Below are 14565 nucleotides of genomic sequence, written 5' to 3'. Positions count from 1 at the left end.
ACAGTGAAGAATATTGCAGGGTGATTTTCCTTTTCTCTTTCAGATACTGTGTTTCACTGACCTACAGCCTATTCCCTTCTGTAAGACTGGTCTCTAGATGAGTCTGCCAGGGCCAAAAAACCAGCTGAAGTTCAGTTTCATATTCAAATGTGCTGTACAGAAACAGTGACATTTCAAAGCTGAGATCTAAATCACTTAATTTGCTCAACAACCATTCATGAAATTGGTCTGCAGCGGCGACTGGTGCTAGATTAACTCTAGTGTTACATCACACTGCTCGGGACTCAGCTGGAGGTAGCTCTTGTTACTTCTTCTCCCAGTCTGTTATTAGTCTGACTTTTTTTGTCTCAAATGAGGCAAAGTAAAGGATTTCTTGCGTTGCTTTACTTAGAAGGTATCTACCTATGGAGCTTTATATATGTGTGTGTGTATGGGTGTAAATGCATGTATAGGCATTGCACAAAAATGTATTTATCCACAGTAACAGGTGGTACTGGCAACACCTGTTGTTGGGGTCACTCAACACTCCAGTATTAAAACCCTAATTTTAGTTGCTTATAACTTTTTTCAAACTTAAACATTTGTGTTGAAATGTTATGTGCCAGGTGTCTGCCTTAGGCTGACTTGGGGGAGGGGATGTGGGGAGAGGAATTTATCAGCAAAGCTGTTACTGCTAGTTGAGGGAGCAGAGGCCAGGGTATTGGTTTGCCTGTGCTAAAAAATGAGCTAGTGCTGGTTGAGGTGTTCTAAGCCAAAAGTTACCAATGGAGATCCCTTGCAGCTGGATACGCATTTGCCAGCACTATCGAAATTCACTATTTTACTGACAAAGCACCTTGGTCTGGCCAAATTACAGACCTTTGAAAATGCTTGGTAGATGTTTGTTGACAGCTGCTCACCAGGCTGCCTCCATCATGTCCATTTCCAGATAGTGGTGCTGCACTTGTGACCATTTGGATGCAAAATGCCTGTGAAGCAGCAAAGTAACCTTGGAGGCTGAGCATGGAGCAAAGCAGGCTGCTGCACACAGGGGCACCAGTCCACAGAGCACATCCAAGTGGCTCGGTTTGTGCTTACTCAGTGTGAATAAGTAGAAGGGAAAGGCTGGCTGGAATCCAGAGAAGTGGTGATGAAGGAAGAGCATGATGGGCTGAGAGTGGTAAGAGTGAAAGTCAACAGGGTCTGGAGAACGGTATGAGAAGTGCTGAGGACATAGACTGAGAAGGGACATGGACAGCTCCTGCAGGTCCATGACCATAGGATTTCTGTGATCCCTGCCTAACCAGCTGGAATGTTCCACTCTTGATATATTGCAGCTCCTCAAATGTCATTTACACAGGAGCATTACATATACTGACAGTGGCTCCCCTGTTTGAGTGTATACACTTGAACCTGCTAAGAAACGCTTAGGAGTTTGCATGATTTTCATCTGATGGTCTTTCAGAAAGCAGAATTGTTGAATTTACTTCTACTTTATAGAAACGTCAACATTTTCATTCTCTTTTTAGTTTTTTTGGTTTGGTTTGGTTTTAGGGTTTGTTTGTTTGTTTGTTTGTTTGTTTTAGTATTTCTTAGCTTTCACATACTCAACGTGCACTTCAAAGACTATCATGTGTGCATGGAAATCCCTTTGTAAATAGTACAGCTGTTCCTTGCTGTATAGTCTTGCTTTGGAATCTGTGCAACATTTGTCACTCGCATTATGCAAAGTCATACTAGTAAGTTGGTCATCGATATGAAAGTGGGCTGTGGTTTAATCTAGGCTGAGAGAACATCTGAGCAGACTGCTCATATTATTTTTAAATCTTGTCCTTTCATGATCATTATGGGAATTAGAAACAAGCTGTCTGTTGCGAAATATTCTGTTTCATATTACTTAGCATTTTCCCATAAAAATCTGAAGAAATGCCACAGAACCTGATCAAAGTTCAAAGTCAGTTTGTTATTGAATAATGAGGATTTTTTTTTATTATAGGCAAAGCCTCAGCCAAGAAACTGACAAAAAAGGTAAGCAGAATGTTCTTTTCCTTCTTCAAAAGAACTTGCATTCTTTCTCTTACTGAAGTGATTGTCTCTTTCAAAACTGGCTTTATATTTTCTTGTTTGTGTCTTTAAAGGAGGTAGATGCTGCACTGGTGCATGTTGCCAAAGCTAAACCAGGACCGAACTTTTTTAGAGAGCTTGGTGATAAAGGTAATGAGCACTTTTGATACTGAAAAATACATCTTGCTTTTTATCTCATTATATGGTATGAGTTGAATGTATTTTTAAAGACATTTTCATGGATTTTATTTCAACCCTATCTTGCCAGTAGCTGCCTCCTTGGCAAATCTCTCAGTTATGCAAGAGAGAGTAAAGAGGCTGGGAATTGAAAGCCTTCTGAGGTGCAGGAGGAGACATGAAAGAAACTGAAAAGCCTATTTGGAAGAGGGCTAAAGGAATGACTTGAATGCAAAATGGACTTTTAAGATTTTTTGTTAATAACCTGACTGTTCATCTATATAACTCAAATGCATGGCAACTTAGAATAAAAATAAAATTTGTACCTAGTTACATTAAGTGGTATCCCTGATTCCAAGAGCAGTTGAACTTATTTCTCTCTTTTCAGGAGTTCTGTGACCCTTCACAGTGTTGATGTGCTTTGTTTTCTTTTCACCCAACATTTCCACTTTATATTGGACTACATAAAGAGAAAACTAAAAGCTGGGATATTGTTAGTATAACAACAGGGGATTAAAGAACACCAAATAAACATCTCATTAACATAAATTAATTGAAGAGAGAAAACAAACAAGAGGATCAAGAAAACCAAATAGATGAGCAATTAACCATTTCACAGTAACAAAAGACCAAAATTCCCAAACTAATGAGAAAGACCGAGAGCGCCTATTCACAAACTTTCTGTATCACACAGTTCAGCCAGAATCCCTTTTTCCGTGGATATTTCTGGAAAATAAAGCTGCTGTTGCCCTGCTGCAGTTCCTTGGCAGGCATGAGCCATGCTTTCTCCATGCACAGCAGATCCTCAGACATGGCTGGAAGCTTGTGCCAAGAGAGCAGCCCTTGATCTCAGCCTACAGCATTTCTCCTATCCTTTGGCTTCACAGTGTCTTCTGCCTGCAGTTCATTTCTTGCATCCTTGTGCAGACCTGCAAGGGTCTCCATCTGCGTGCCTTGCTTCTCAGTACAGTCCTGAAACCCCCAGCACACCTCAAAAGTCCTGAAACATCTTTGAACAAATTAACAATTCTTTCCTATCCTAGGAAAGGCTGGATTTTAAATGACTAAAGAGTTATTCCCTGCCTTTTCCAATCATCACATGCATTCACAGGATTTGGCTTAAAGTATTCTCAGTCTTGAACTTTTGGATATTCTCTCTCTTTACCTGCTTTTTTAGAGCCTTTCTTTTTCTAGTGATGGGCACTGCAAATCCCCAGAGCATGCTGCCTGGGAAAACCAGGAGTCCACAAAGAGAAATTTGCTGAAAACAGCAAATCAGTGCAACCTTCTCTTGCTGCACCTCTCCCAGCTGAGTGCTTGGCAGAAAGTGGACTCAGTGATATGCTCAGAGTTGGTGTCTTCTGCATTCTGGCAAAGATCTGCCCTTGATTAGAACTCTGTCCTTCAAAGGTCAGTCAGGAGTTTAAGATGATGCGGAAACATTCAGTGCAGTCATCCAAATGTCCCCACAACACTCAGAGATTTTACAATTTTTGGTCATGATGCCTGTTCAGTGACTTTGATGCTTTTGCTTTGAGATGCATTTTTATCACAGTTTAAAAGTGTTAATTTTATTTTAAAAGAAAATATTTATGCTTTTTCAAGTACGAGAATAATGAATCTACCGCTGTCCAGGTGTTTAGCTGAGGTTATTTTAACTACCATCAAATAGTTATTTAAATGTCAAGGAGAGGGAAAACTGCCATCACCCTGGTTTGTAAAATGTAATGCTAGAGAATTCTGCCTTCTAGTGGAGAGTTTTAAAATTTGTGTCATATTTTGTAGGTATAATTTATTCAGCAATAAGAATATTGTACTGTCAGCATTTGCTACTAAGCTTGAGGACAGATATTTCTAGGGAGGGTTAGGGAAGGTTCCTTTAGCTTTAGAAAATGACAGTATTTTGCCAATGCAAACTTCACATTCTTGGCTGCAAGTATGCTGAGTCATTCAACAGTGTGTGAAGCTTTTATCTTTTAAATTTTCCTTGGATATGAATTAAATTTTCAGTGGGTTGTTTTATTTAAGGTTTTTAAAGTTTTCTGCATGACATCTTTTAATTTGAGTACTTTTGTAATGATCATTATAGAATAAAAAAGAAAATTACCAAAATATTTCATTTACTTTCTGAATGAGGTAAGCTGGCCACTCACTGCATGTAGTAGAAGGACAATAAATTTAAAATATTTTTTAAATGGAAATTAGTCCACAAATTAAAAAATCTTATGATAAATTATTTTAGTAGAATCAGTCTTTCAGAAAACATGAGGCAGGCTGTGAATTTTCTTTAAAGCATTGAGTCAGGTTTTAAAGAACAACTCAGAATATTTGTACATCTTTTTATTATATTTACCTTTTTATCAATTTCACTATAGCAACTTTTCAGTTAGATTACAGTGAGATGATGAAAACAGAGTCTGTATCTTACTCCTGCCATTTCTTGCAAGGCTTCTCTTTCCAGCCCTCTTCAATTCTGGTGCTTCTCCCTTAACCCAATCAGCAGGGTATTGTCTTTAAATTGATCTTTTCTTCACATCTTACCATCTCTGTAAAAATTTTGCAGATTCTTTCTGCAAAATTTTATGAGATATAATGATCCCTGTCTAGACATAAAGCTAAAACTCTTCAGGGGTTCAGTATTTTGAATCTCAATTATTACAACTTTATTTTTTCTCAGACTTTTTCAACCATAATATACCATGTTAATATCCTTTCAAAAGCTTTGATAAACACGTTTTTCTTGCACAATTTCTTTGAGTGTCTCATCTCTTATTTTGTATCCCCACACCGGGCTCTCCTTGTTCTGTTTCACGTGGCCTAAGCCACTTTGTCTTCAGCTTCCAGGTCTTCCTTAGGCTATCCCCATGCAGAGCATCTCAAGACAGCTGAGGGGCAGACTCCTATTTCTCCTTGCCCAGTAATGCTGTCCTTCATTGCTTGGTGGTTACATTTTCAGTCAGGGATCTTTGAACTGACACCACTGCAGTCCTTGACTTGGAGATATTTTCTATACTGACCTGAGAAGGTGCCTCCTTGTCCTCCTTTATGTTCTTCCTTTGAATATTCTTTTGCTGTGTCACACACAAAACAAAATTAGGAATCTTGATCACTACTTACCATACTAATTGTTTTAATTCTTTTCACCCCCTATTTGTTTCTATCCCTTTTTTGCTTTTAATCTTGTCTTAGGCATATAAGCTGGAAAAATGGGATGGGAGTTCTTTATTTATTTGGTTTTGAACTTGTAGAAACCTAGATGTTTCATCTAAGAATACAATTCCAAGTTTTACAGCAATGAAAATAATAAATTCCATTCTTGCAAAGACAGAAATGCAAAAACTTGTAAGCAAAACTAAGTCTTTGATATGAAAGTGGTTTTTTATTTCCACAGTGTATTGTATGATTGTGGACTGTGCTGATTTACATGATTCACGTGGGATGATGGGGTAAATAGTCCCATTTTGATGGAGAGGAAAGCTGAGCTATGGAACCAGTGTGTTGGCAACAGGGTCAGCATTAGACCTCCTGTTAACTAAGACGTGTTCTTGGATTTTCAAACTCTTGCATTTAACAATTTAATATTTCTGAGCTCTGGTACTTAGAAGTGTTAAGCCACTATCTGAGGTCAAATACAAATGCTGTTGCTTCTGCATAGTAGTTTATCAGAAGTTAATTGTTTATCACTGAAGCTTAAATGGGTTCCTTATCTATCAATTAACTAAATATAAATTACAAAAATAGTTTATCTTTGCACAGATAGGCATGTTTTAACTTCATTATTTTAAGCAGCTTCAGCATTATACAATGTTTAGCTCACAAGTTAAAAGTAGCTCAGTTATTTTGAAAAGCGATTTATAAAAAAGCCCTTTACATTTTTTCCCCAAACATTATTGCAGGGCAGATGGTTCAGATTCTGTTGTTTAGCCACCCTCATTCTGCACTCTCTATCTTTAGCTTGCACACTCTATTTTGACGCTATCACATCTTTGTGTTTGTTCAGGCTTTTCACTTAAGGCGGTATTTCAAAAGAAAACACTGGAATTTTCCTTCAAAAGGGGGGAAAATACTTTCACCTTGTAGAAAGGACATGTTCCTATTTAAAAAAAAATAAGAAGCCTCCTCTTGGCACAGGGCCCAGCAGTACTATCAGCACAATCTAGCAGCTTGGCAGCTTTGCGTGTTGCCACGTTCTCTTGAGAATTAGAGGGAAGCTATTCCCCGCCTTTTGCGAGCCTGCCAGAGGATGGAGGACTTTGATCCTTCAGCGTAATGTTAGAGTAGGTCTCCTCCCAGGTACTAAATGTGACAAAGCACATTTAATTTATTTGCCTTTTATATAAACATTGAATGTTTTCAGTGAGAATCCAAAGATTTAGTGTAGGCCTTTTGTTAATACTAAATAAACCTTACTTTCTTGGTTAGACATGAACATTGATGAGTCTCAGGTTAGGGAATTTTGCCTCCAGAGTACTAAAAACAGAAGTGAAAAATTCATTAAATACTAACTTGGCTTATTTTAATACACGTATGTAATACAGTGTCATACTAGATTTTTCGTATTTGTAAGATTTAATCTTTCAAATTTTGCTTTTTCAAATTTTAACATTTTGGATTTTTCCACAAGTAATTTTTAAACTGTTTTTTTCAGGGTTGATATCATATGCAGAGTATCTGTTTTTGCTGACAATTCTCACGAGTAAGTATTACATATTTACAATACGTAGGCACAAATACTTAGCTACTAACAGTTTACCAGGAACTTTTCTTCTGATATTTTTTAGCTTCTAAATTTCTGCATTATGGTAAAACATAAAAATTTATTGTATATAGAGTGACAATGCATTAATATATATGGACAGGAGTGTGATCATTGGCCCCCAGCAATACTTCAAAAATCATGGTACTCCATGGGATCAGAAAAGTCTTTTGAAATCCTCTAAGAGGGGAGAGACATTGATTATGGAACCACATAATAAAGAGAAGAAGAACTGGATGGGAAGATAAATAATTTTTCTTCTGGACAGTAGTTTTAGTCATTTTGGACAATGAGACAATAGTAAGCTCATGCAGGGGTGTGAAAAACTGCTGTGGTGTTTCAAAGGTCATTGCCCATTTTTATTGCGTTCACATTTGCAATGGATGCAATACATACACAGCAGAATTCTTCAGTGTCTTTTTGTCTAACTTGTAACTCCTTTTTCTTAAACATCTCTGTTCCTTTTGACTTTACTTCCTCCAAGTATTGTACATGTATTTCTGTCCCCCCTGCTTTGCTTCCTTCCTTTTCCTCTCAGGCACTTTTTTTTAAAACAACTTTTGTTTGGTACTTGCTTTATTTACAAGGAACAGGCATTTTTTTGGTTTCATGTGTGGAAGTGATCTGGGATTATCTGGTACTTACTCTGTGCCCTGCTTGCTGCCTCCTGTTTTGTTCTGATGTGTAGGTTACGAGATTTGAGATGTATCAATGAGCATTACACATTGACCCCCTAGAGCATGTGCATGTCCATACACAGAATAGTCCACAAGACTATAACAAGGATGCAGTCTTGTTTGATTGATTTATACAGATCTAACATTTCCAGCAAGGGACAAAGCCATGCATAATAGATTTATTGTGTCAGTGCATGAGGAAATGAGAGAAGGAAGCAGTCACTTCTTTCCTGACAGACTACAGAGGCATGACTCTCATGTGACCCTCATCACTTCCATGGCTGCAAGGTCCATAGCTGGGCCTTAAATAAATTGACAAATTTTCCTTTGCTCTAGAAATCCACCCTCTCATGGTGTAGTATGAGCAAGTAATGTTGGTCTCCAGAGAGTAGAGAGAGCATGTCCAGCCTTCCATCATGATGCACTACTTGCACAGTTCAAGTGGCCCTTCTGCAGCTTACCTCATTTCTCAGCAGAACTGCATTAGTTCCTGTTGCGCAGTATGAAGGGTGGGTAATCTCTTCAGCAACTTCAGCTAGTACACAGTATTAAATTATTTATATATAGATGTGCATTAATCTTTAACATACAAATACACTGCTTCAGCCATGGTGACTGTGTTACACTACTTGAACATGACTTATACCATGTGGTCAAGTGGCTTTTGAAATCGGAAACAGGAGTTTAGCCCAGGTAGGATACTGGTTTTTAAATATTAATACCTTGAAGTTGCAGAAATAGGTGCCAAAGATCCTATTTCGAAATTTACAGCATCTGAAAGTGAATTCATGCTGAATTATTGGCTGAAACAATTAGAAAATTGAAGCAGTGTCAGAGCAAGTTGTTCCACTTCTCCAGACAATCAAGTAACGTTGTTTTTCACAGAATTTATACAGGAATGTATTGAACCGCAAAAACAAAGGTCCTTTGATGCAGGATAAAAAATCAGTGGTAATGTTGCTGCTTTGGTTACACAGAGGGCTATCATACTGATCACTTTGAAAGCAAATGTCAACAAGTGTTAGTGCCTCTATCTTTGCCTAACAAGTATCCCCTGTCAGTCAACTCTGAATTACACAACCAGTCTCTCCTACTAGTGAGAATTAAGGTGAGATTTCTTAAAGCAGGCATCAGTATTAAAATTTCTTCCAAGTCACCAACTGAGCAATAGGGAAATGGAAAAAGAGTCATTAGACTCCTGTTTCCAGGACACTGCTGACCACATGCTGCCTGTCGTACAAAATCAGAGTCTGTAAAAACACTGAACATGAAAATGTAATTTTGTGACAGACAAAGGTTTTATTTTTTCCCCCATGACCTTCTTTTTTCTGTGTGCCTTGTGTTATCACTATCTTTTTTCTTCCAGTGCTGTACTGAATTTCATTTCTAGCAATAGATTAATGGAGCCCTGCCTGGTGAAGAAGCCCAGGAACTGAAGTTGTCATCTTTACTTAAAGCTTTGTTTCAATTACCCAGTCAAACAAGTTGACAGCTTGGTCAATGCAGGAATATTAGGAGAGGAAGCACCTAGGTCTAACCTGCACTCACAGCCAGGATGAAGCTCTTCTCTTCAGATTTTGGAATTTTGCCTGATTCTAATTAAATACAAATATATCTGTGGTAGTCTTTGAACTATGCTTATTTTACGAATGCATACCTTTGGGGTTACATCATATCAGATAAGTATGTCATCTCTGAACAGTATAAGCAGCTTTAAGTCTATATTTTTACTAACAGCTCTCTTATCTGAAAATTGGAACACAGATGGTATGAATTGCTATTAAATACATCAATTACTTTTATTCTCTAAATATGTTATTGGATAGCCTTTTCTTGATTTTGTACTAGAAACGCAAATTTAGCATGTGGCATTTCCATGGAAAGGAAGCCAGTTTTTAGTATTAAATCAACCCAGTTGCTGGGGACAGCTCTGTTGTGCAGACTGCAGTGGTATTTATAAAATATCCCTGCATCAGAAGATTACTTCACACAGAATATTAGTTGACTACTGAAGATATAGTTATTTCTAAGATGTAAAAATAGTACTTTCTTTAACCATCTTATTACAGCTTAAAAGGAATGGGATATTTCTTTAACTTGTTCCCTTTGCAGAAAGATTCTCTGAAAAAAAACAAGGGTTAAAACTTTACAGAATGCAAGTAGAAGAATATATTTCCAGAAGCAAAATTCTGAAGGCATTGAGAGTTTTTTAGATATTCTGCTTCACTGTCCTCATGAGTCCAGCATTGTTCTTGGAAGCATCAATGTATTCTAGAGACAATAAGTCCATGGCTTTCAATTAATGCCTTACATGACTGGGTTGTGGCATTAATTCACCTGCTTCAGAGATTACTGGGATATGGGTTTGCTACCACAGTGAACTGTAGCTACATTTCAGCAGCATGCTGCTCCTGTGTGGGCTTGCAAATGATCAAGGCCGCCTCTTGTATGTGAAGTAAGATCAGGAAATTGTGGGAAGGAGCTCAAAACACATGATGCTTCTATAGCATCTTCAAGATTCAGAACTCACTACATTTTTGTGTTGAAAAGAAATGTGCATGCAGTGAAGGAAATGCAGAGTAAAGTTGTGTAGAATTCCAGAAAAAAATCATCTTCATGGGAGTCAAACAAAACCTTCTTTTGTCAAAAACAGCCAGAAAGAGTTTTCTACTCTTCCCACCTGAAAAGGAGCTGTTAGCAACAAGGCAGAGCTAGACTGCAGAAGTGAGATGGGATTATAGAGACGTCCTTTGGGAATATCCAGTAAGAGATACAGTGTTTTCGCTTGGGTCAGATGGACATTCATGGCTTGTACTTAGACGCTGCTGGCATTACTTAGCCATTGCATTAATTATCTCTTGAAATGACAGTGAAAAGGTGTTTAAACAGTCCATTTATATTGGAAGAGGTGTGTATGGTTCACTGGAAATACTATGTATGTACATAACAATAGAGAACTGAACCAGAGTCAATATTCATTTTACATTTGGTATTTGAATTCTAGTGTGTGTGATATTTTCAATTTGTTGTAGAGCCCCAGACTGGACTTCAGATTGCCTTTAAAATGTTGGATGCAGATGGGAATGAACAAGTTGAAAAGAAAGAATTCTTTAAGGTAAGTACATTCACATATGTTTTAATTTTAAGGCATTTCAATAGATCCATGGGTTATAGTTGCTCAGTGAAGATTCATTTAAATCATCAAACCTGTTTTTCAGTCCAGACTATGATCACGTGGTTACTAAAATATTTTATATGCAAGGAGCACATATTGAAGTATTGTGATAGAAGTACTTACCATAGTTGAATCCACTTTTATAAATGTTACCTTAGAATTGTAAGGAAATATCTGATACTGGGAAGGTAGGAATTAGTGTATATCCCTTAATCCCATGAGCTAATTTAAATAATCATCTGGAAGAATCTTTTGTTTTCTAAATATGTTGAATAATTTCTTAAATTCACCATCCTGTTTTGGTCTTTATTAATTTTGCTTGCTGTTGCAGAAAGGTTTTTATCAATTCACAGTTTGAAGAGAAGCTGCAGGGTTTTTCCCATATTATATCTAAACAATGGATGAGAAAGGTAGATACTTTAAAAACTAAGAAAATCTTGCTCTGATGTTATTAAGAAGAATAGGCTTAATTATATCGCTTATTCAACTTTTAAATATTTTACAGGAGACTTAAGTACTTCTTGTCAAAAGTTGAATGCAGAATTAACAATTATAATTTTTAATAGAATCCCTCAATTTATTTCACATCCTTAATTTGTATTGGAGGTAAGTGGAGAGACAATTTCATAAGAAGCTAACATGGCTACTACAATTCAAGTTATTTTCTGTCACTAGGGTGACTTTAAAACTGATCATGAACTCACATCTCTAGAGAGCTTAAAATCTAAAACTTTTAAAGATGGACCTGTTGATACAGAAATTAGCAAAAATTTATATAGGTGAATTTCTCAGCCTTAAACTCTGAATTAATGATAGAATAGCTGTTCACATGTTTTGCACTGATCACCTCTTTTTTCAGTGAATCATCTCTTAGTGGGGTTACAATTGATGAGTCATACTTTAAATCTATTTTAAAATGTTGCAAAAATACTTCTAGACTTAGGAGTACTATTTGAAAGTAATATTTGAAATTAGATCATTTTCCAAGACTATGTTCCCAGAAGCCCCTAACTGACACACTCTTCATGGTGTAACCTCAGCCAGCAACCAAGCCTCAGGCAGCTGCTTGTTCTTTCTTCCCAGCTGGATCAGGGAGAAAATCAGAAGGGTAAGAGTATCATGGACTGAGATACAGACAGGTTAAAAGGCAAAGCAAAAGCCATGCACACAAGCAAAGCAAAACAAGGAATTAATTTACTGCTTCCCATGGGCAGGCAGGTGTTCAGCCATTCCCAAGAGAGCAACTTGGGAAAACAAAAGCCATCACTGCAAATGTCCTCCTCTTCCTCCTTCCCCCCAGTTTATACAGAGAGCATGATGTCAGATGGTCTGGAATGTCCCTTTGGTCACTTGGGGTCACCTGTCCTGTCTGTGTCCCCTCCCAACCTCTGATGCACCCCCAGCCCCCTCCCCAGTGTGGCAGTATAAAAGCAGAAAAGGCATTGGCTCTGGGTAAGCCCTGCTCAGGAATAACAAAAACATCTCTGTGTTACCAGAACTGCTCAGCACAAATCCAGAACACAGCCCCACACCAGCCACTGTCAAGGAAAATAACTCTACCCCAGCCAAAAGCAGCACAGCCCTACACCCATTTGTTGCTACACCAGATGGTTTCATTTTGAAGAATTTGAATAATTATTCTGCTGAATAAAAAGAAATCAAATTCTAGTAAAGCCTATGTTCTTAACCTACTAAACCAAGTGCAATCATAGTGAATTGTTATCATACTAGCAGTGCCCTGATTACCAAAGTGAGTCTGTTATGGCTGTATTATTCATCTGCAAAACTATATGTTGCTAGCAAAAGTAACTCCATGAACACAAGTTAACATGTTCAGCTTGTAGTGCCTTTGCACCAAAATGCCACATTAGCAGTGCTTTCTTTAAAAAGGTACTGTCAGTTAAGCAAATAAGGAGATTCTCACAGAAACACAGCACTGCTCTCTTGGAGAGATATGCACTATGTTCTATGTTTAACATCATTGCCCATTTCAGGTAATCCTAATTGAATCAACCAGTATAAACATCAGAAAGTCATCAAATGTAGAGGTGAAAAATCATTAAAAATAATTTGATTTCTGTAGAGGCAATCAAGTTAAGTGAAAATTATTCTAGTTAGATAGATTGTTACTTTGCATTTCCTTTTTGGGTTGTATTGATAAAATAACATAGAGTGGTAAAAAAACCAACCATATAAATTACTCTGTTAACTCTCAAGAATCGTTAAAATCAAAGAAGTCCCACAGGATGCAAGTTAGTCAGAGGATGAGTTTTCTCTCGTGACTGTTTTCTTACATTTACAGAGGAGACTATTTTCAAGCAAAACTTTATAGATTAGGTTTAAAAATAAAATTTTTTTAATATAAGAATGTGGAAATAAGTGTGTGTGTTAATCTGTATACTCTAGTTCTGTCTGCATCATAGAAAGTTTATAGATAGCTAATGAATCGGTAAATTGTGTGGATAATCTGTCATTTGTTTTGTCCCAGTTGGCATCCTAGGAAAATATATCTGAATTCTATAGTGATTTCCGCACTATATTTGACAATAACATCAGGAAATGTATGTAAGGGAAATGCAGTGGAAAAGAATAGTGAAGAAGCAGTAATCAGAAGGCAGTGTCTGTAGGCAAGGTGCAGTAGGAAAGGAAATTTCATTGCTAGTTCATTCTCTTGCTTTGTCTCCTCATGTGCTTGCCACTTCCCATCATTATCTACTGATTAGACCTGTATTAGATCTTTGTATGTCTGCATTGTCTGACTGTAAAGTCTGACTGTTGGTCTAGACTGTAAAGTCTTTGAGGTAAGAACTTGCCTTTTGGTGTTCATCAATTCTCGCAAATTCTGGATGAACAGGCACAAGATGTGTCAAGCAGGTCATTCAGGAAAGGGAGACAGGTGAAAAGCAGAAACTCCAACCCCAGTCCTCAGTGCCTGCATTATGTGATGAGCTGAAGACTGTTCAAACCTGCATGGATCAGGCACTTCAGGAGTGGGACATATGCAGAGTTTCCCAGTTGCAGAGTTTCTCTGCTAACAAAAATGGGAAAGGAGATCTTGAATGCAATCCCATGTTTTCAACAAGGGAGTTTATCTTGTCCTCCATAGCCTTTCCATTTCAGTGCACATCTTCCTCATTTCCAGTAAAAGTCACTCCCTTCACAGGGATACTCTTGTTCTCTCTTCCTATTTCTTTGTGTTGAAGACAATGTAATTCTGCTTCATCCACATTTCAGTGGTAAGCAATCATGGTACAAGAGACATTTCAGTATTAGGGCCAAGAAGATTTTGTTGCTTTGCCCTGCCACTCCATGGTGAAGAAGATGAGGCAGGAATGGCATGTTCACACATGCCAGTTGCCACCCTTTAATCAACCCCTGCCAGAGTACCGAATCATTTCTCAGAGCCAGGTTATCTGCGTCTCTGTGAGGACAGTAAGATACTGTGAACTCTGTTCTTCCAAGACATTCACTTGAGACTTGGTGAGGGGGATTTCCAGACACATCATAACCCATGCACATTAATCTGAGACCTCCCACCAAGAATAAGGCTACCAAAGTTCCCAAAAATCCCCGGCAAGTAAGGAATTTCCCTAACTCTCTAAATCTGTCCTGATTAAAGATGTCTAAGTAAAATTAATGACAGTTCAAAACTATTGGGAATAAAGGCAGAGTGGCTCTAATGGCACATGCAAGAGCTATATGACTTAGGCTTTCTTAGCAGGCTGTCTTACACACTT

At 37.7% G+C, this 14565-nt stretch overlaps 1 protein-coding gene across 1 annotated transcript in view; it reads left to right on the top strand.

The window, feature by feature from the left end:
* Positions 1 to 14565, top strand: part of MICU2 (mitochondrial calcium uptake 2) — a 147944-nt gene that overhangs the window by 104254 nt on the left and 29125 nt on the right. Inside the window, exons 3-6 of the mRNA XM_033051706.2 lie at positions 1976 to 2007; positions 2118 to 2193; positions 6869 to 6916; positions 10686 to 10768. Of these exons, the coding sequence (XP_032907597.2) occupies positions 1976 to 2007; positions 2118 to 2193; positions 6869 to 6916; positions 10686 to 10768 (239 nt within the window). The remainder of the gene's footprint in view (positions 1 to 1975; positions 2008 to 2117; positions 2194 to 6868; positions 6917 to 10685; positions 10769 to 14565) is intronic.

The sequence above is a fragment of the Catharus ustulatus genome, chromosome 2 (genome assembly GCF_009819885.2).
Source record: "Catharus ustulatus isolate bCatUst1 chromosome 2, bCatUst1.pri.v2, whole genome shotgun sequence".
NCBI classification, from domain to species: Eukaryota; Metazoa; Chordata; class Aves; order Passeriformes; family Turdidae; genus Catharus; species Catharus ustulatus.
Note: the sequence above shows the minus strand (reverse complement) of the source record. Positions and strands in the feature narration are given on the sequence as shown.